Below are 22523 nucleotides of genomic sequence, written 5' to 3' on the forward strand. Positions count from 1 at the left end.
TCTCATATCATTTATTTTAGTAAATCCGAATTCAGAGACTAAAAGGTAGTGTACAAAACATTTTAACAGGTATTTAAAGTTGTTGCACTTGAAGAGTGTGTGTCTTGCAAACAAGGTAGCATTTCTCTAACTAACTAAATATTCAGACACCCCTCTCTTTACAATCTAGAATGGTTTGTTCCTTTAAGGCACCATGGCAACCTTTTAAGGCGTAACAGAGTTATCCCTGGCTACACCTGTTGAGTAGGTGTGGCCACCTGATAGCGTCAGGTGAGTCTGTTTCTCTATGCAAAATGCAAACACCACAGGGAGTGGTGCAAACAGCCTTGCACACGGTCAGAGTTTTGTTTTAAATGAATTCTAGGTAGCTGCTCAAAACAAACTAACAAAACAAAAAAAAAATTGAAATATTTCTCTTTACTAAAACGCCACAATTTACTAGATGTATGGATCACTTGATAATTGTTGAAGCACATAAATAAAAAATGAACATGTCACACTAAAACAAGTTAACAGGCCACAGTGGTGTTTGCTTTATTTTTAAAGCACAAATGCAAGTACTTCTAACTTTCTATCTGACTTAGACTCACGATTGTGATGCTATTTACACTCGTCTGATCTATGGTGAAAGGGCATTTATTTGTCACTGGTGCCACATTTCTATGGAAACGCGGAAGTCATGCAGGTCTAAAGAGCAGGGGGAGACCCGGGCTGTGGTGGTGAATGTAAATGTTTCGCTTTTGTGTGGACTTAATGACAAACAAGCTACTGCAGTCATGCTCACCATCGTTTCCCAAAAAGAGAAAGAAAAGGAAAAATGGGCATGAAGGGATGACAGCACTGAGAAGGAATCTGTGCAAATCCAATGGGGTCAGAGTAAGTCCCAAATTCAATGCAGGTCAATCCTGATGCTGCAATGTGGGTCAAAGGCTCCATACACTATGAATCAGGAGCATTCTCCCACGCTTCACCACAATATACACATTAAAACTAAAGAGAACAATACTACTTTAAACAATGCTTCAATATGAGTCGAGTGAAGCTAAATTAATTTCTAGGAGGTTTAATGAAGGTGATCATTGACCCAAAAATAATAAAGAAAAATGCTCCTTCACTTTAAAAACTACAACTGTAAAGCTGTTAAGTGCTGCTGTTTATTTGCTAATTTAATTATATTTTTTGGTACTTTGTTCTAATTCCACAGTCCAACTTTCATGCAAGGCTATGAAATAAACAAATGTCCATGCTAAACGCAAACTGGTGAATTTAGGGTTCCATATAGATTACATTGTGTTTATACATCTTAATACACAAGCAAACCTATATCAGGCAAATTAGAGGAAAAAGGGAGTAATTTTGAATGGAGATGCTTTCATTTTTTTTAATCGTTCATATAAGACAAACACATCAGACTAAAGTCAAATTTTAGGGACTGCCTTGATAACATTTAAATTATAATAGAAAATATAAATACAATGTATAATAGGAAATAGAAAAGACACTATCCTTTTATATTAGATTATTAGGAGAAGTATGCAACAAAAGCCACTGTAGAAATAGTTCGTTTTATTTAGAACACATGAAAAGGTAGAATACATTACTTATTTATAAAAAAAATTTCCCATGGGATGTGTGTAGCCTGGAAATATTTCAGAAAAGAAATTTTGTTATTTTCAGAAATCTAGTCTTAAAGTATTAAAACTTTCATGAGTGTTTTTCACAAAAGTCCAATGTACAACAAAAAGGACACATGATGTCAATATACTAACCAGTCAGACACTGAACCTCTATTGATATTAAAACTACTTATGTCCAAAACTTTGTACATTTACAGTTTGCATTTACAAAGCCTTATTCTACAGCACAGTATGAATCTCTTGGAACAGGAACACGTACACAAAAAACCCAGGTCACCTGCATACCCTGTTAATTTATTTCTATCATCAGGCATCAGTCAAACCTTTTACCCAGATTTCACCCTGGTTACTGTCAACATATTGTCACCTTCATTTAGATGAGGCACAAACATTAATGTTATGTTAGCAACTGCCTTAAACAAAACTTGAGCAGGCCACATTGTGTCTGATGCAATACTCGGCTGTGATGGGAGTTTATTGCCTGCTGTAGTGATGAAACTGTAAGCATCCACAAGCATCACTTAAGTTTAACACATTTACATTTATTTATATCACAATTATTTCTTTGAATTCTTTCAAACGTCTCATGACATCTTTAAAGCACAGTTCTACACGCTCCTTCTGTTCACTTATTACCTCTCTCTCCGACTACATAAATCTGATTATTCATCATAATCTCAGCAATTGACTATCTGGTCTTACCATCAGCGCATTCTTCATAATACCAATCCAGCTCATAGTAGTCAGCCTCCACAAATCTCTGCATACTCAGTCTCCTTCAGCTATGAGTCGCAGCTCCTGCTGTCCAGCACCAGAGGTCACAAATTGACACACACACTCCCACGAGCCCATCCTACTCGTACTCTCCACCACCAGAGATCCTATTCTGAGTAACAGCTAACAAATGAAGCTGCATATAGCATCCCCTCCAGAGTGAGATGGGGAGAGATGGGTGAATTACGAGGCTGCAGTGACAATCAAAAGTGCTGCGCAGGAAGCCTCCTTGCACGGTACGGCTGTAGTCAAGGTTGTATCATGCGCACAGTGAAGAGGCAACTTCCTAGTTGTGTAGCCAATCAGACTGTGTTACATCAACAAGCGTCAGTAGGTGATCACCCATCCCCTCCTCCTTCCCTATTCCTCCTGCCAAAGCTCCCTATTTCCATTGCACCTCCCACTGGAGGTGTTGTCATAGCAACTGGCTCTGACTCCAGCCTGAAGATAGCGCATGCTGCTTAAATTCCTTTCCACTTCCTCTGACTTTCCTACCCACCCTTTCTTTTGTGCATGTGATTCTATTTAAGCATGCTGGTGAATGATACAGCATGAACAGAATCTACAGAGTCTAGGAGGAAACAGTTTTAGCTGCCAAATGAGGCTTTAAGAAGTACAGAAGGGGAAACCAAGTGATCCAGAAATCATCTTTTGTGCACTGCAACTACATTAGCTGAAAGCTTGAATGAAACAGGAATAGCATCTGAATCATGTTCACAATAGATATGGATTAAATTGCCTAATCATAAGTCTTAGTCATGTTAGGTGATTTCGGAAGCCATAAGTGGCTAAGGAGATTAATTACCTACTGACACACTAACGGCTGACTGGTCTTTGGCTTGTACTGATGATACCAAGGAACCGAGGTAATGGAGGTCTAAACACCGAAAACGTAGCCCTGGTGGGTAATATCTTAGTCAGCTTCTATTGTAGCCTATAATTAAGTGGTTAAGTAGATGAGCAGACACATAGCAAATAAGCTGTGAATGCATTGCTTGTTCACAAGTTAGTTTGGTTCTCATTTAAATAATTATTACACAACCGATGTACAATGGAGTTGTGCGATTAAAATGAAGATAGATTTGGGTCTGTAAAAAATAGAATAGAAATCATTGCATGGGTTATTGTATTCCCCCCTCTTCTTCAGGAAGACTGGCTCATTTTAGACTATCTAAGATGAGATGTGAAAGGGAATCAATCCAGAAAAGAGAGAATTAGAGATTTAAAAAAAAATCCCACTCTAGATAATTTTAAGAATATTTAAGAACACTATGGCCCTGGTAGAATGAAAATGATTCGCTTGTAAACAGGTATAAATGGGAAATAAGTGTTTGAAAAGGATTTTTTAAAAACATTTTACAGGTACATATCAATAAATTCAAATATCATAGAAGTTTTTTATTTTATTAAAAAAAAACTCATTACTCCTACAGTAAATAGATTCGAAACTCATATATAGATTCATTACACACAGACTGATATAGACACTTTAACACTTTATTTGTTTAAGACCAAAAAACAAATAAATAAAATATAAGACTTTTACCGCAGAAATGTTGGACTACTGGTAAGTATGAACATTTACAGCACTCAATACTTATTCGGGGCTCCCTTTTCATGAATTACTGCAGCAATATGGTGTGAGATGCAGGAAAACACCATTTTATACAAAATTACAAAAAAGATAATTATACAAAACCATCTTGCATGCTGGACTTTAACCAGTTTAAGCAACACATGAGTTTTATTCCCTCATTGTAATGGTGCAATAACAGAATTCACAAAGCGCATTCTTAAATGTGTTTTGGCAAAATTACAAGACTAAGCCACAATATATAGCCAAAAGCACTGAATGTAGTCACCTGGCCATCACATTTTATGTTCTAAAGCCATGGTCATTAATAAATCATTGTTTTTCTCCTTCATTCTTCAGGGAAGGATTTCCAATAGATTTTCTGTGGAGATTTGCACTTGTTCAGTCACAAGCTCATTAGTGAGGATGCACACTGGTCTCAGGTGAGAAAGCCTGCCAAATAGGTGTTCAGTGGTGTTAAACATGATTACTGCACTAACAATGGATATCTGAATCATCGATAGGAAGCTGTTTTTTCTTATATAGTGATTGCCTAGTTAAAAAAAAAAGAAATCTAATTTATGTAGTCTATACTGTATTTGTTCACCTGTTGATTAGTACCCAAGGGGATTAAGCCACTACATTGCCTCATATTTCAACAGAAAAACAAGGAGTAATGCATGCTTCCTAAAGTGTTTCTTCTTCCTTGGGTGAATAAAAAAATGTATAGGTGTTTTTTTTTTTTTTTTAACAAAACATTTACTTTAGATAAAAGGTATTTTTTTGTCTTATGTATTCAGTGTGTGGCATTAACAAATATATTTAAAAAGTATATATATTTTTAAAAAACATCATCTTGTTGGCAATATTTCTTTATAAATTCTTTTGTGATTGATTTTGTGTACATTTTGGTCTACACGGCCAATCCTCTTTATTATTTAGAGCCAATGACAGTGAAAAAAAGAGGACTAGACGGGGTGAGAGAGAGCGAATGAGAGAAACAAGCAGAAAGAGAAATGAGGGAAAATGATGTATGAGCGTATATAAGAACTTACGGAAGTATTTAAGGGTCTCCTCGATCTGCTCGACGGTCAGGTCAATGTTGAGGTCGGGGGGAATGAGTGGTGTGTGGAGCCAGTCGTCGTGGTCATAGCCGTATATCGAGTCTGCTCTTAGCTGATAGTGAGGCAGCTGCTCCTCCAGCAAACTGATGATTTCCACCTCTGGAAGATCAGTGCTGTTACACACATCTGTTATATACATGACACAGAGAAAAGAGACTAATCAAAGTAAGTAATATAAGTAAGTACGTAAATAAATAAATAAATAAATAAATATAAGGGCATGTTTTCTGTCTAATTTTATACAGTACCTCCGGGGAGGTGGGTATTCATCAAAATTAAGTTACTAGATGGATGGATTGCTGAATGGAGGGATATATACTTCATTAATCCTGAAGTAAATTCCAGACATTCAGCAGCAATGAGCACAGTAACACAAAGGCAGGCTTGTAGATGTGATTGCACACTGTATGGCTGACATAGTCAGTAGAAATAAAAGTTGACCGGTTACCAGTGCAAGGATAAAATACAGAATATAGAAGCATATACAGTAAGAGTCAAAAGTTTAGACACTTTCTATGTTTTAAAACAACACTGGATTTTTTTCCAGCCTATAAAATGACATGGCATTAGATAATTAAGTTTCAATATTAGTCAGTTGTTATTTTAAAACATAAAAGGTCAGCATGTTCTGGGATAGTTCTTGCAAGAACAGTATTGCAAGTGTGTTCGCAAAACGAATCAAGCGCCTTGATAAAACTATCCGAGGAAAGAAAGACCAAACCTTCACTCTGCTGCAGCAGAGTTGTTCATTTAGAGTTACCATCCTCAAAAATCACCAATTAACAGCACCTTATATTAGAGCTGTTATGAAGGTAGCAGACACATCTCAATAACAACTGTTGAAAGGATATTTTTGCATAATTTGGATGCCTTTAGTATTGTTTGACAATGTAGAAAACAATAAAAACCAAGGAGGACCATTCAGTCATAAGGAGTGTCCAAATGTTTGACTGGTAGTGTAAGTCACAAGACAAAAATAGACTTATAATAATAATAATAATAATAATAATAATAATAATAACGTGCAGTTGTATTTATGAATATTTAATTGATGCCTTTAAATCATAAAATTCAACAACACATCCCAGTAGATACAAAGTGAAGGAAAAAAACTGATTTTGTGTTACGGAAACAAACTTTTAAACGCCCATAATTGCATAACTGCCTGACTCTTATGATCTGTAAGAAGAGCTATGTGTCAAAACCAGTCTGATAAAATCTGAGATTTCAGCCTCTGTTCCTTTACTCTTTATTACATCTGTAGACTTCAACTTTGGGGATTTCCTGTACTGTTAGCTTATTTTGGCTTGGTCATATGGAATCTAAATCTACATCCTGATTGCTGCAAAGCTGCCTTGTGACAGTGCCGTTTTAAACTCAAAAAACACTAAATTGGCTAGTTTTGTTTGGTCCTGGACATGATAGTCAAAGATAGCTTGGTAACTTTTAATGACACAGAAATGTTAGAGAGTTAATGCTACCTGCAATACATTTAAAATATACTCTGCATATGACATCACGTTTTTAAAGACAATCATGTTGAAATAAACAAAGAAAGAGAAACAGATAAAAAAATCCTCTACCATAATTTTAAACTTTTTACTTTACAAGATTGTACCAATATACCATCACATCCTATGGGACACCCTACTGACCTTAGATTTTTAAAAGTAGACTATGTTCACAATTTAAGTTAAAAGTTGTATGCACTGGTTGAAGATTTACTCACTAAAGCTGAAGGTCTCATCAGGGTATCAGACTGGCTAAAAGTACAACAGACTAATAATAGATGTCAGCCTACTGACCTCTAGTGGTGTAGTTCATAAATACAGATTTGATAACTACAGTCGTGGCCAAAAGTTTTGAGAACGAAACAAATATTAGTTTTCACAATGTTTGCTGCTAAACTGCTTTTAGATCTTTGTTTCAGTTGTTTCTGTGATGTACTGAAATATAATTACAAACACTTCATACGTTTCAAAGGCTTTTATCGACAATTACATGACATTTATGCAAAGAGTCAGTATTTGCAGTGTTGGCCCCTTTCTTTTCAGGACCTCTGCAATTCGACTAGGCATACTCCCAATCAACTTCTGGGCCAAATCCTGACTGATAGCAACCCATTCTTTCATAATCACTTCTTGGAGTTTGTCAGAATTAGTGGGTTTTTGTTTGTCCACCCGCCTCTTGAGGATTGACCACAAGTTCTCAATGGGATTAAGGTCTGGGGAGTTTCCAGGCCATGGACACAAAATTTCAACGTTTTGGTCCACTTAGTCATCACTTTTGCCTTATGGCACGGTGCTCCATCGTGCTGGAAAATGCATTGTTCTTCATCTAACTGTTGTTGGATTGTTGGAAGAAGTTGCTGTTGGAGGGCGTTTTGGTACCATTCTTTATTCATGGCTGTGTTTTTGGGCAAAATTGTGAGTGAGCCCACTCCCTTGGATGAGAAGCAACCCCACACATGGATGCTTTACTGTTGGCATGACACAGGACTGATGGTAGCGCTCACCTTTTCTTCTCCGGACAAGCCTTTTTCCAGATGCCCCAAACAATCGGAAAGAGGCTTCATCAGAGAATATGACTTTGCCCCAGTCCTCAGCAGTCCATTCACCATACTTTCTGCAGAAGATCAATCTGTCCCTGATGTTTTTTTTTGGAAAGAAGTGGCTTTTTTGCCGCCCTTCTTGACATCAGGCCATCATCCAAAAGTCTTCGACTCACTGTGCGTGCAGATGCCCTCACACCTGCCTGCTGCCATTCCTGAGCGAGCTCTGCACTGGTGGCACTCTGATCCCGCAGCTGAATCCTCTTTAGGAGACGATCCTGGCGTTTGCTGGACTTTCTTGGACACCCTGAAGCCTTCCTAACAAGAATTGAACCTCTTTCCTTGAAGTTCTTGATGATCCTATAAATTGTTGATTTAGGTGCAATCTTCTTTGCCTGTGAAGCAACGCAATGATGGCTGCACGCGTTTCTTTCTCAGGTCACCATGGTTAACAATGGAAGAACAATGATTTCAAGCATCACCCTCCTTTTAACATGTCAAGTCTGCTATTCTAACCCAATCAGCCTGACATAATGATCTCCAGCCTTGTGCTCGTCAACATTCTCACCTGAGTTAACAAGACGATTACTGAAATGATCTCAGCAGGTCCTTTAATGACAGCAATGAAATGCAGTGAAAAGTTTTTTTTGGGATTAAGTTAATTTTCATTTTCCAAACTTAAGCTGGCTTTTAATATAAAACTCCACATTACACAAACACATTTCTAAAGCCTGATAAAAATTGCCAGGAGCGCTACATCAATATATTTATTAGCCCAGTGATTCCCAACTCCAGTCCTAAAACACCATGCTTGGAAAACACTAACAGTGGGTATTAACCCATTCTCTCCTTGCCTAGTTCATTTTTTTCCTTTTTTGAAACCTTTCAGCTATTTCATTTCAACATTATTTTTAGCAAGTCTGCTAAAGAGGATCTGGCAGGTGAAACATGGAGCCAGTACTCCCTTATGAGTCACAGACCTACTGATTCCTAGATGCACAGGATAAAATTCCACATGTAACAAACTGCCATTGTGTACTTTACCCTCAGACTGACTGATTCATGTCAAATGTAGCGTGCTGAAGTCCAGAGACAAAACAACAAACTAAATATCAGCCAGTATGGCTTTTTTAGTAGATTATTGATATTTTAAATGCATTGAAGCTGATAAAATGAATGACCTGAAAACTTTTTGGGAATTATTTTAGAAAAATTCTGGAGGTTTTAAAAGGTTAGCACATAATAATAATAATAATAATAATAATAATAATAATAATGGAAATATTAATAAAAAAAAAAAATAGTTCATATTATTTGCAAAAACCTGTCACATACAATGCCTTGCAAAAGTATTTATACCTCTTGAACATTTCAAATTTTTCACATAAATGTATTTTTTTAGATTTTATGTGACAAAGTGCCACATTATTGTGAAGTGAAAGGAAAATAACAAATGGTTTAAAAAAAATTAGGTAAAAAATATTATACAAATTAAAATCTGAAGTGTGGCGTGCATTTGTATACAGCCCCTTGATTCTGATAGCCCCAACTATAATCCAGTCAGACCAATTGCCTTCAGAAGTCACACAATTAGTAAATAGAGTCTATCTGTGTGTAATTTAATCTCAGTATAAATCCAGCTGTTCTGTGAAGGTTTGTTAGAGTCCAGTAAACAAACAGCATCACAAAGCCCAAGAAACTCACCAGACAGGTCATGGATAAAGTTGTGGAAAAGTTTACATCTAAAGGGTTAGCTTGTAAAAAGAAATTACTCCAAGCTTTGGACAACTCATGGAGCACTGTTCAATCCATCATCCAAAAATGAAAAGAGTATGGCACAACTGCACACCTACCAAGACATGGCTGCTCACCTAAACTGAAAGGCCGGGCAAAAAAAGCATTAATTAGAGAAGCAGCCAAGAGGCTCATGGTAACTCTGGAGGAGCAGCTTAGATCCACAGCTCAGGTTGGTAGAATCCACAGGTCGTTCAACCCACAAATCTGACCTCCATGGAAGAGTGGCAAGAAGAAAGCCATTGTTGAAAGAAAACCATAAGAAGTCTTGTTTGCAGTTTGTAACGAGCCATGTGGAGAGCACAGCAAACATATGAAAGAAGGTGCTCTAGTCAGAGAAGACCAAAATGTAACTTTTTGGAATGAATGCAAAACACACTGTTGTGAGGATGCTTTACTTTATCAGGGACTGGAGAGCTAGTCACAGGGTTGATGGGAAGATAGATGGAGCCAAATACAGGGCAATCCTGAACAAAATCCTGTAAGAATCTTCAAAAGACTTGAGACTGTGGTGGAGGTTCATTTTACAGCAGGACAACGACCCTAAACATACAGCCAGAGCTACAGTGGAATGGTTTAGATCAAAGCGTACTCGTGTTTGAATGGCCCAGTCAAAATCCTGACCTAAATCAAGAAATTCATTTAATTGAGAATCTGTGGCAATCATGTTGTGATTATTACTTGCCTTTTTTTTTTTAGACATACTGTATTCGGACATTGTACTTTTAGTGAATCGCTGCAGTGAATCGTTTATCAGCCACTGATATCATTAATGCCACATGGAAGTGAACTGGTTACTCAGATGATGCTTTTACCACCATTATGTGTGGCATTTGGCAGATGCTGTATGGGCATGTTATTCCACAAGTTCTGACGCAGATCTTTCTTATTGAACTCGTTTACTCACGACTCGGACGTCCGTGAATTCCTTTTGTTTCTTCGTTTATTTTTAACATCAAAAGCTCAACACTTCTTACAGTTTTCTTGCATAAATCCAATATGGTTACAACAACTTATTTGCTGTATCTTGATGATTGTACTTCCAGTCATGGCTGTGTTAGATTACGGTCAAAAGCTTGTGTTCTCCGGAACTTCGGGGAAACAACTTCTACCGTGCGTAATAATCATGCAACTACGCATTTATGGAATGACGTCACACAACAACTTACGATTATAAGTGAATGCTTAACTAATAAAATTTAAATAAACACAACAGATTCGTAAAAATGAAATATGGCTCTTACAGATGCCTTTATCCAGAGCGACTTACATTTTTTATCTTATAGATCCGAGCAGTTAATGGTTAAGGGCCTTGCAAACACCCAACAGTGACATCATGGTGGTGCTGGGGTTTGAACCTGGGACTTTACAAACCGTAGAAAAACTACTAAGCTCCCCCTGCTATGAACGCCACTGAATGAAATGACAGAGGCTGAATCCTTGCAAATGATACAAAACTAATCTCACAGGCAGCAGGACATGAGAGCACTACAAGCCAGAACTTGATGGTGAACTATCATCATAATAATGCATACGCAATACTGTGCTTGAAGGCAAGTTAGTAATCCTTAAAAACTGTTTACCTAAGGCAGCAAAATAAAATAAAGAAAACTTCAGCCATAAAATCTGTATCAAAAATTAGTCTGACCCAAGTTACAGGTCAGTCAGGTCATTTAAGGTACAGGTCCCTCACGTGTGCCCAATCTAAATGAGTCCTGAGAGTGAGTGTGAATGTACGGGCAGTGTGTGATTATTTTAGGGCTGTATTTTAATACGTGTTCAACTGTGCTTCCTGGTCAACGATTTTTTGTCCTTTTGGTTTACATTGACCTCTGTGACATGGCAGCATAAAAAAAAAAAAAACATATAGTTGTCTGACAGATCTGAGCACCACACCTGGGACAGATCTCAAATAAAAATCAACTGCATTATCAAGAGAGAAAAGTATAACAAAGTGAGCCTTTGTTTAAAGAAGACACGACCGAACAGAATCCAGATTACAAACTTTTTGTCTACATACCAGTCTATCAGTGAGCATATTGCCTGTACACATGCTGCTCAGTTTATATCTATCAGCTAACATGTCATGTACAGAACATTAAAAAAGACAAGGATATAAGGATAATTCAAGACTAACAAAGGAAAGGAAACACACACACACACACACACACACACACACACACACACACACACACACACACACACACACAGAGAGACAAATCATTGCGAGTGAAGTAGTGAAAAGTGTCACAAACAGCCAGCTTGACCTTAACCTCATCATGGCCATAGGTCAGCCTCAAGCTCCACATTGCCTAAAAATCAATCGCAGTCCAGTCTAAAAAAGTGTTATGTGGTATCTTAAAGCCTGAAATATCTGATCACAGTACTTACTCATGATTCTGCAGCCACAGGCTCGTTCTCCTCACGCCCAACTTACATTTTCCACTCCTTCAGAACAAGGGCTGGACGTCAAAAGAACATGTCTGGGGCAGAACAAGAATGAGTGAGGGGAGGGAGAGAGAGGCAGAGTGGGAGGGAGTGAGAAGAGGAGTGAACGCCTAGTCATGTCTGGCATGCTGATGACAGGAGTCACATGCCCCTTACTAAACATAGACTGGATTACAGCGCCTGTTGCACTCATTGTCCTCCTTCACAAGAGTTTGGGGTAGTTTGGACATACAAAATGCGAGAAGAGCTGACTGGAGGGTAGTTTCTATAAACAGCCAGGGTAAGTGCATTACAAGTACAGGAAGTTAGAAAGCTCTCTGGGAATCGGTGAAGACAAAGTTTAACAGCTGTATGAGGAAACTTCAAGAATGACGGAGAGGGGAAAGAAAAGAACACGGTGAGGAAAGGAAAACATGGGAAATGCTCACTGCACAACTCCCTTCCACAGTTCAGTGTGCCTGTACAACACCTATACTAGGCACGGTTTCTAAATATAGTGTCTATATACGTCACCTGATAAGCAAACACTGGTAAGACATAACGCTGTCCTCTCCCTTAGTTCTCTGTCCAGCTCATTAACAACATTCTCAGAAAGTGCACTTCCAAGCACACTAAAAATAGTCCAAAATAGCGCTAATAGAACTAGTGTTCCCTTTCATAACCTTGCAAATATATTTAATTCAGTTTGGCCTGGGTAGCTGCCAAATTACAGGTCAACCTGATGCCTTAATAAATATTTGAGATTTTCTTATTACCTCATTGTTGTTTTATTTTATTGCCTTTGATGTTGGATTAGTAGCACCAAAACAAATTCTTCAGGTATTTATCAGCTTGCCTTGTCTTTTGACAACTTTAGGGCAGGTCAAGAAGAAATCTTCAGTGAGAAAAAGTATCCTACCACACAGTGCTGCCTGCTAATGTGTGAATAGTGTACAGTTGATTTTTTACATTTTTTATAGTGTGTGCGTGTGTGCAGCGGCACAGTAGTTTTTGCCAATAAATTGCCCATAGTGTGTGAATGGGTATGTGAATGTTGCCTGGAGGTCCTGCCCTGGTTGTGAAAATGGGAATGAATACAGTCACCATTGGACTCCACAGTCCCTAGTTGGACTACAGAGGTTCATAGAAGGATGGATGGTTATACATGTATAAAATAATAGAAAAGGGATTCTCCAAGGACCCAGTGAATTTTTTCACTTCAGATTTGAATAAATAAACTGTTAATTTTGGAGACTGTCTATTTGGAGATCGAAGATTGTTACGTGCGATCGTGGACTAAAATTAGGGCCAAACATCATACTTTTCTTGTTTGACCTCTTTATCATGGCAAAATTGACTGCCTGTGTTCTTCCAAATTATGCTGCGTCATCAAAAGATTCTACAATAGTGTAAATTAAAAGATTTGCACGTCCTTTTAAAAAAAATACTAGATCATTAAATCAGTTAATGGAGCATGCTTTGAAAGATTATTATAGCATATATTTATTGGAGAATTTAGGGGTAACATTTTGACAGATACATATGCCCATCAAATAATGCTCCTAGTACATAATAAACAAAAAAATAATAAATACTGTAGTAGGAAATAAATGAATTAAGTAGGAAAAAATTACAGCAAACACCGACGAACATCTGGTGTTTAGTGTTTAGTGTCACAGAGTTCAAATGTTGGCTAACAGACTCTAACATGCTTTCAGGTCCTGTGGGTACGGAAGAATGAGACTTCAGCGTCTTCTGTCAGTACACATAACGTCCCCTGTGGTGAGGATGGCACGATCCTAATGTGCAAAGGAAAGCTCAGTGGCACTATCTAGTGACCACACCTTTTGTGCCAAGGCTTAGACGGCTTTCTCAGGTTAGGTTGCTGTATAATTAGACTGTGTTTGAGGCGTCCACGTGTTGCATGTTTTGCACGCAAAATTTTGTTTTTTAAATGGCGATGGAAAAATCCTAACTTTTCAGCATGATGCAACCAATCAGCTACATTTTTTTATATGGTGTGTGTACATTCATTCATCATCTGTACTGCTTATCCTGTATTCTATACTGCTAAATGAACCGATCTGTTTCATTCCACTCACACATGGGAATACCAAAAATTCAAGCAAGGATTTGCGACTAGGGTATAAATCTGGTCTAGGATCAGGGGTAGTCTTATGTATGTTCTTAACATAATTCCTTTTTCAGTTTTTCCATTCAGGTTTGGTTAAATGTTTGACTGTACGCTCACTGTATTGTTATAAGCTTACTGGATTCAGAACTGAAAAACATCCGGCGGACAGCAAACCATCGGTTCTCAAATCACCATAGCAAAAAATACACACACACACACACACACAGATACATACACTCACGGCTCTGCCCTGGAAACACTGAGCAGAACTTTTTCCCCATGTGAGTCACAAGCTGAATGTGGAGCACAGCAGTGCTGTAAAAGCTTTGGAATCCAACAAGACCAGTGCTGATGCAGTAATTCAGACACACACACACACACACACACACACACACACACACACACACACACACAAAGAAACAATGACATGTACTGTCATACTGTACAATAAGCAGACAGGAAACCAAAACACTTTTAAAGAATAGAAAGAGCTTTGTGTCTGCACAGACATCATATATCTACACAGACATCACTACTGAGAGTAGTATATAACCCAATTTCCAAAAAAGTTAAGACAGCATGGAAATTGGCAATAAAAACAAAAAGGAGTCATCTGTAAAGATTCTTCATATTGTACTACAGGTGTGCTCAAAAGCATACACAGAACGAAATTGTTACACTTTGCCATTTACAGTTAAACCTTGGATTGTGAGCATAATTTATTCCAGAAATGTGCTTGAATATCAAAGCACTCATATATAAAAGCGTATTTCCCCATAAGAAATAATGGTAACTTACATGATTTGTTCCACAGCCCAAAAATATTCATATAAAAATAATTAATACACAAAAATGTAAAAATAAAACAAATTAGGCTGGAGTAAAACAAGAGAGGAGGGGAGAGGAGCTACTGTGGAGGATGACTTTCACACATGCACACAAAAACACCACTAACAGCATCACTGCTCTGTCGGCAAACATCTTTATCAAGGAACCTCTCTAATGACACTTGCTTTTGCCTCCTTTTGAGGATTTCTTGGAAATGTGATGTTGCGTTGTCGTAAAAAAATGATTGCCCGCATTTTTTTTCTTTACGTAGGCTGTTGTTGCAGTACAGTTACTAAACAGTCACTACAATTGGACACAAAATGTAAAAAAATGCTTTACGCGCACACACACACACACGCACACACACGCACACACACGCACACACACACACACAGTCAAAAAGTAAACAGTACATGCACGCGTGGATGTTGACTATACGCTATATATATATCAGACTATAGGCTGAGCATGGAAGACGATTACCCATAGTCCCACAGCACGAGAGAGAAAAACCATTGGCTCGATTGTGATCATGTGACGCTCAACAGACAAAGCATATACATACTACTTATATTTCAAGACTTCTTTATCAAATTAAAATGTATTATAATTTGCTCATCTTGCAAAACGCTCACAGTACAGTTCCACTGTATTTGGAAAATATGACTCATAATGCAAAATTTATTTTTTTTAATTTAGGGATAATGGTCATTAATTATCAAACAGTTGTTGAATCTTTTTTTAAAACCTAATGATAACTGAAATCACCCAAACAAACCTGATCAAAAGATTTCATATCCCTAAATGTTTGGCCACATTATAAACACACAGGTTGACACACACGCAGGTTTAAATGGCTATTAAAGGGACGTTTCCACACCTGTGACTTAGTGTAATTGTAATTAGTGTCTGTGTATAAATAGTCATGAGGTAATGCACTGCCTGGAAACAGTACCATGGGGAAGACAAAAGAAATGCCAATGGACCTGTTTATTAAGGTAGTTGAACTTTATAAAGAAGGAAAAAATATAACAAGATATCTCAATACTTGAAAATGCCAGTTAGTACTGATACTCTGATAAAGAGGTGGAAAATAAGAGGTATTGTTGATACTAAACCATGGTCAGGTAAATCAAGATTTCACGCACTACTGCTAGAATAATTGTTCAGGACACAAATGATAACCCAGAAACAACTTAAAGAGAAAACGGGCTGTTCTGGAAAAAAGTGGTGGTGGTATTTCAAGGAGCACAATATACAGTAGTACGTACTTGAACACAAATGACCCGAGTAGTTGAGTTGAGAGGAGAAAGCCATTACTGCGGACATGCAATAAAAGGGCCCGCTTGTAGTCCACCAGACAGCACCAAGACAAGCCTCACAGCTTCTGGAGCAGAGTCACTTGGAGTAATGTGACCAAAATTGAACTTTATATTTGGAGAGGAGACAACAAGGCCTACGGTGAAAAGTACACCATCCCCACTGTAGACCATAGTGGTGGATCTTTTATGTTTTGGGGCTGTGTGAGCTCCAGTGGCACAGAGAAGTTAGTCAAACCTTATTTTAAGATTAATGCGGCATGTTATCAGAAAACACTGGCAGACAATTTAAATTCTACAGTGTGAAAGCTGCACTTGGATGTTCCAACACTGACACTGATCAATGCACAAGACCAAGTTGACCCTCCAGTGGCTACAGCCGAAAAAAATTAAGGTTCTGCCAACACAGCCACTTTGCAGAGAACTTAAACATGCAGTTCATGCAAGACAACCAAGAACTTTACAGGAACTGGAAGAATGGGCAGCTTTACCAAACAGGTTTTATTCCATTATTTTCTTTATTGTCATGTTTAGTTTGATGAATGTGTCTTCCTGTTATGCCTTACGTATGAAAAATATAAATATAGTCCTATAAAAAATAAAATGTTTTGCCTTCTTACTCATGTTTCCTTTAAAAATAGTACACATCTTGCAAATGAATTAAGTAGGAAAAAAACGATAAGCCTGATGATACATTTTCTCCAAAAGTATGCAAACGTTTGAGCACAACTTTATATTGGAAACACTACAGTTCATTATATGCCGATTTTACAATGTGAATTTAATTGTTTGTTAAAAATATGTACTTATTTTAAACTCGTAGAAACAAGTACAGTTAAACAGGTGAACCAGTTATATTATTGTATACGAGGAGTTTCAAAGAAGGGCCTAGTTAGGATGGGGTAAGGCTCGCCTACTTGCCAACAGATGCACCAGCAAATTATCTAATACTTTCAGAATAACATTCCGATATCACTCTCTCACTCATCGTCTATACCGCTTTATCCTGTATTCAGGGTCGTGGAGACCTGAAGCCTATCCCAGGAGGCTTAGGGTATGAGGCGGGTACAGTCTGGACAGGGTGCCAATCCATCGCAGGGCACATACACACACACACATACACACACACACACACACACACACACACACACACACACACACACACACACACACACACATTTACACACTAAAGGCAATTTGAGAATGCCAATTAGCCTGACCTACATGTCTTTGGACTGTGGGAGGAAACCGGAGTACCCGGAGAAAACCCACCAAGCATGGGGAGAACATGCAAACTCCATGCACACAGAGACGGGAATCAAACCTGGCCGGTAATCATACCTGGACCCTGGAGGCGCAAGGCGACAGTGCTAACCCCTACACCACCAGTACACAATATCAGTCATAATTTTGTGGTGTGTCAGTGACCACATAGGGTGTCATTAATGCAGAAAAATATGTTCTTTTGAAACGTATGTTGCCATCCAAACACTATCTTTTTCAAAGACCTTACTGTTTTTTTCATCAGGACAATGCCAATTGTATGCTGCTCGGATTACATGCGCATGGCTGCCAAACAGAGATTACAGGTGCTAGACTGTTTGCCTGCTCCAACTGATAATGTATAGAGAATTATCAAGTGCAGACAAAATACAGCAACAAACACCCTGGACAACTGTGCAGCTGAAGGCCTGCATAAGGGAAATATGGGGGAAACCCCCACTAGGTAAACTTGACCAACTGGTGTCTTCAGTGCCCAAAAGCTTACAAAGTGTTGTTAACAAAAGGGTGATGTTACACATTTTTAAAGTCATCTGTGGCAACTTTTTTAAAGGATGATGCAGATACCAGACTTAAAACTCACTTTCTAATAATGAGATGTTATAGCGTTTTCAATACAGTACAAGGTGAAGACACATTACAGGTGACTCCTTTTTGTTTTTTATTGCCAATTTCCATACTGTTTAACCTTTTTCAAAGTGGAGTTATATACTACTGTATGTGAGCAGACACAAAGCTCTGTCTAAAGGGGTTTATTTGTTTCCTGTCTGCTCATTACGTGAGTACTTTTCATTGTTTCTTTCCGTGTGTTCCATGCTGTCCCAATTTTTTTTTATTTACAATGCATTACATTACAATGTTTGACACAGTATGACAATTTGAGTATCCTCTTAAACAAAACTACATTGGATGTGGCCCACAGCCACCATGAGGACTAAAATGCCACAAGAATAACCAAATCCCTGTGTAACTTTCTAAAACACAACTTGATTTTCTTAAACAGCCAAAAGATGAGACGATTCCTAAATGATCTACCTAAGGAGGCTGAACTACAGTACGATAAATCACTGCACACATTCTATTAAGACACCCAATTTGAGGGGCAAGTCTGGATTCATTATTGATTGTCTAACAAGTGAGTAAGTAAAAGGGATTTCCACTCATTACTTATACAGTGAGAGAGGATGTGGTGCTTTCTTTATTCACACAGGATTAAATCTCAATCTCTCAATGTTGTTTCTATTTTTGAGACAACACTGAGATTGCCACATGTATCAGATGCAAAGGTCTATTTTTTAAGGATTTGAAAAAGAATGATATACACAGGCTCTGACCAGAAATCCGCTCTTGAAAGTCTAAAGAAGTACAGTGTTTCGTGTTAAGTGTGTGAGCCGCAGGAATCAGGTTGTATGTAAATATTGGGAATAGACAAATAGGAGGACATGCAGACTCCCATTGCAAACTATGCAAATCAGCACACATTGAATCTCAGATACTAAAGGAAAAATCTCTCAACATGTGTGCAATAAATCTTACAGGAATTATTGTCGAAAGCTAAACAACAAGGTTTGTTAGTAAGTAAACAGTGATGCATTTCTTGAGCTTCTCGTTCTGTACTCAACATCAACCAGCAATAACACCTTTAATTTCCAGCCCTGTCGTCCATGTTCAGTAAATTGTTTTTTTAATTACAGCCCTTTTTTACTTAGCTGTCCACATTTAGGGTACGTACAGTAATTGATCATTAAGTCCTAAGCTGTGTGCTGAAACATTAGCTCATGCACTAGAGAACCAATTTTTTCGGAATTTGTAGCAGACTTTTTGCATTCAAATTGTTAGAAACAATTGTTTAAAGAATTTTTTAAGGTTTTTAAGGACCTTTTCCTTTAGATGAACTTATAAAGAACTTAATTTCCAGTCTAATAAGATTCTCATATCCTACTAGAAAGCCTGACTAAGATACAAGCGGACATTTGTAGAAATCAGTGCATTTTACAAAATACAAACTGTGACTTGATGGATCGAACATTGACCATTGAAGTCAAAGTCTTCAGGCCTGTTCTATGGAATCCATTGTGTTGCAGTGACCTGAATGAACTTCCTACTTATGACTTGATAATCATCTGGAGGAGGAAACCATAATACAATAATACAGCCTTTTCCAGCTGTTTCTCTGCATGCCTGTTTAGTGAGTAATGACATCCCAGGACTAGTGGAATGGATGTTTCTTCTGAACAAGTACTGACACTTCAGTGCTCCCAGGTTTAATGAGAGAGAGAGCTGTGTTTAATGAGACAAACATGTCTCTTTGGGAATTTGTTTCAAAAAAAGGAAGTGCCCCACGAATAGCCCTTTGTTTAAGTACCCCAACAGTGTCTCAGCTTATTGCTGAGCTCAAAGCAGCAACAAAAAAAGCTGCGCTATAGTTTCAGGATCTATTACTTTAGTGTGATTTTAAAGGGAATCCATTGCCTACAATCTTTTGGCATCAACAAGGCAGTTTAAATAATGTGCAATCCCAGTTATAACACAACTAGAGAGAACACATGCTGGCTGTCTGCTTAATAGAAACGAAATGAAAATAAAGTTGACTTTGACTAAAGTTCACATTTTCCTTGATTCTCCTTGTTTGCACATACACATCCAATCTGAAGCCAATCTAAATTCGTGAGATTTCTAAGAATGTACTTAGAAATCATGTCAGGTAGCACACATCTGCATTACAAATGCTATATGTGTGTATGTAAAGCTGCAGGAAGACAAACAATGCTTAAGACTATGTACTAACTAATAATCAGAGCCTACAATCTAGCTTGTCTAATACAGGTTATAACTAGGGATGCACCGAAATGAAAATTCTGGGCCGAAAACGAAACCGAAATTATTGGATGCACTTGGCCGAAAACCGATACCGAAACCGAAAATGGCTTCATTAAAAAACATGTTTAAAATATTTTCTTTTTGTTTGTATTAAAAAAAACTACAAATTAATTAAAATTATTGCAACTTTGCTGTCTTCATCTGAAACTTTGAAGTGCTTCCAAACCGCCGACATACTCCGTGTTTGATGTGTAATGACAGCGCGAACGAGACGGGAGGATGGAAGAGGCGTGGCGACAATTTCGGCTTTTATTTTCGGCGCTTTCTTACGTTTCGGCCGAAACCGATAATGCTATTTCGGCCGAAAATTTTCGTCGGCCGAAATTTCGGTGCATCCCTAGTTATAACCACATGATCTATTATTGTGTGGTTAATGCCTTTTTTTATTTTGTGAGAGGCAACAGAGGACCTGTTATCTTCCTAACAGAAGGCTAACTTAACCACAGCATTTCATTTTTAGATCTCAGTAAGTATACAGTAATAGTACCTACTTTAACTGACATGATGTACAATATCATGTGAGAATGTGTACATCTAACAATAGAAGCTAGCATTGATCATTGCTTAAGCTCGATAAATAACTACGTCAAAGTGATGCTAGATCAGCTCCAGCAGTTGTGTTAACCTGGAGTACCTGACATCTTTACTAGTTAAAACTACCAGTGGGGGAAAAATGGTGAAGTAATAAAAAATATATGTACTATATAGTACATATGGACATTTTTCCAGATCCCCTTAATGTGTATTTTTAATTAGGCCACATTTGATCCCAAAGGTTTGCAATGGGACAAGGCTGATATATTTCATGTTAATGATGGACTAATGCCCGAAATTTCTCGTGAATGAAGGCGTAAAACCGATGACTTAAAAAAACAGGGACATTAGTTTAGCAGGAGATTATGAAGAGAAATATTCATAGTTGGTATTTTCATAACTGTGTTCTAATTCTCTGTGAAGTCAAAAGTCCTGGTTTGACTTGAACTCCTCTCGTATATAAAGATGCTTTTACAGAAAACTATTTAAGACACTTGACCTTCTGTGTTCTGGATGCTGTTTAGTTAATTTTCAAAATCCAATAAGTTCAAATACTGGTTACGTTAATAATTCCATAAAGAAATCTTACATTTAATAATTATTCTTTAGATATTGCATTAAAAACAATCTCAAATCTTGGACACACACGGGTGGACAAAAGCACAAACAAACGTGTGCAGAGACTGCAGAAAAGCTAGCCAACAATGGGCCTTGAGCTCCTAAACACAAATGCATCTTCGTTCAAAACATGATGAAGGGCTGAGGCATAAAAAGGTCTAAAAATAAAACCTCTTTCATCTAAATGGTCTGCAGGTGTAATTTGCATTCATGTGGATTCATGTGTTAAAATAAAATAACTCGGTCACATCTGTGAAATGACTGGGATGTTAATACTTGAAGAAAATAAAGAAATAATTATCCTTGCAAACGAGACAAAAAAAATATACTTTATGTAACGCATTTGTAAATGTACATAAACAATAAAAAAAGGAAAATTTAAATACAACTTTAAATTAATTAAGACATCAGGTAGGCGGACTGGCAACACTTAGAACAACAAAACAGCTGAATTATTACATTAAAATCACTCAAGCAGTAATATCACTGCCAAGTCACTTGGTTTCACGGCAACACTTCAACACCCACTCAGTTTAAGCTCAGTTAATCATCAGACTTACCAGTGATCGTTTCTGCATCTCTGTAAAGCTCATCGTCCAGGTTGGGTGCATCCTCGCTTACATACTGATCCTCTTGGTGTGTAGGAGTGGTGCTTGCAGGAGACTGTGGGTGCTGTCTGTTAAAGTGCGGGTTTTGTGGACCTACTGAGGGGGGAAGGGCTGTGGCTGAGGTGGTGGGGGGCAAAGCTGTGGTGTCCAGCTTGGCTGATTTTCACAAGTCAGCTGCACGAGCCATAGAGCAGTGCCCACACACACACACAGCTGACCCCAGTGGGCAGTAGCACAACACAAACTGGCAGCTAGAGATCAGGCACTTCTGGAAACATGGGCCTAGAGAAGAAAAAGAGAGGTATTAATAGAGAAAACACATGTCGTTAAAAGTAGATCTGTCTGAACTTGGGTCATTATGTGTGTCCCCTAATATACAACATCCTGCTGCAAATTAAGTTTCAGGTGATTTGAGGAAAAACTGGGTTCCACATGTATCTG

General features: G+C 37.9%; 1 protein-coding gene across 6 annotated transcripts in view; it reads right to left on the bottom strand.

Annotated features, from left to right (window-relative positions):
• The window catches only part of trak1a (trafficking protein, kinesin binding 1a), a 39539-nt gene extending 17296 nt beyond the window's left edge, over positions 1-22243 (bottom strand). For 3 of the 6 annotated variants that reach the window (XM_053494195.1, XM_053494193.1, XM_053494199.1), the window contains exons 1-2: positions 11845-11955; positions 5040-5234 (exon numbers count right to left, since the gene is read on the bottom strand). In XM_053494195.1, the coding sequence (XP_053350170.1) occupies positions 5040-5234; positions 11845-11848 (199 nt within the window). In that variant the 5' untranslated portion in view covers positions 11849-11955. Of the gene's footprint in view, positions 1-2339; positions 2634-5039; positions 5235-11844; positions 11956-22034 lie in introns of those variants that run through there. The other 3 variants (XM_053494198.1, XM_053494196.1, XM_053494197.1) reach the window with 3 other exon arrangements.
• Between the last annotated feature and the right edge of the window lie 280 nt (positions 22244-22523).

Source organism: Clarias gariepinus, chromosome 4 (genome assembly GCF_024256425.1).
Source record: "Clarias gariepinus isolate MV-2021 ecotype Netherlands chromosome 4, CGAR_prim_01v2, whole genome shotgun sequence".
In the NCBI taxonomy this organism is placed as follows: domain Eukaryota; kingdom Metazoa; phylum Chordata; class Actinopteri; order Siluriformes; family Clariidae; genus Clarias; species Clarias gariepinus.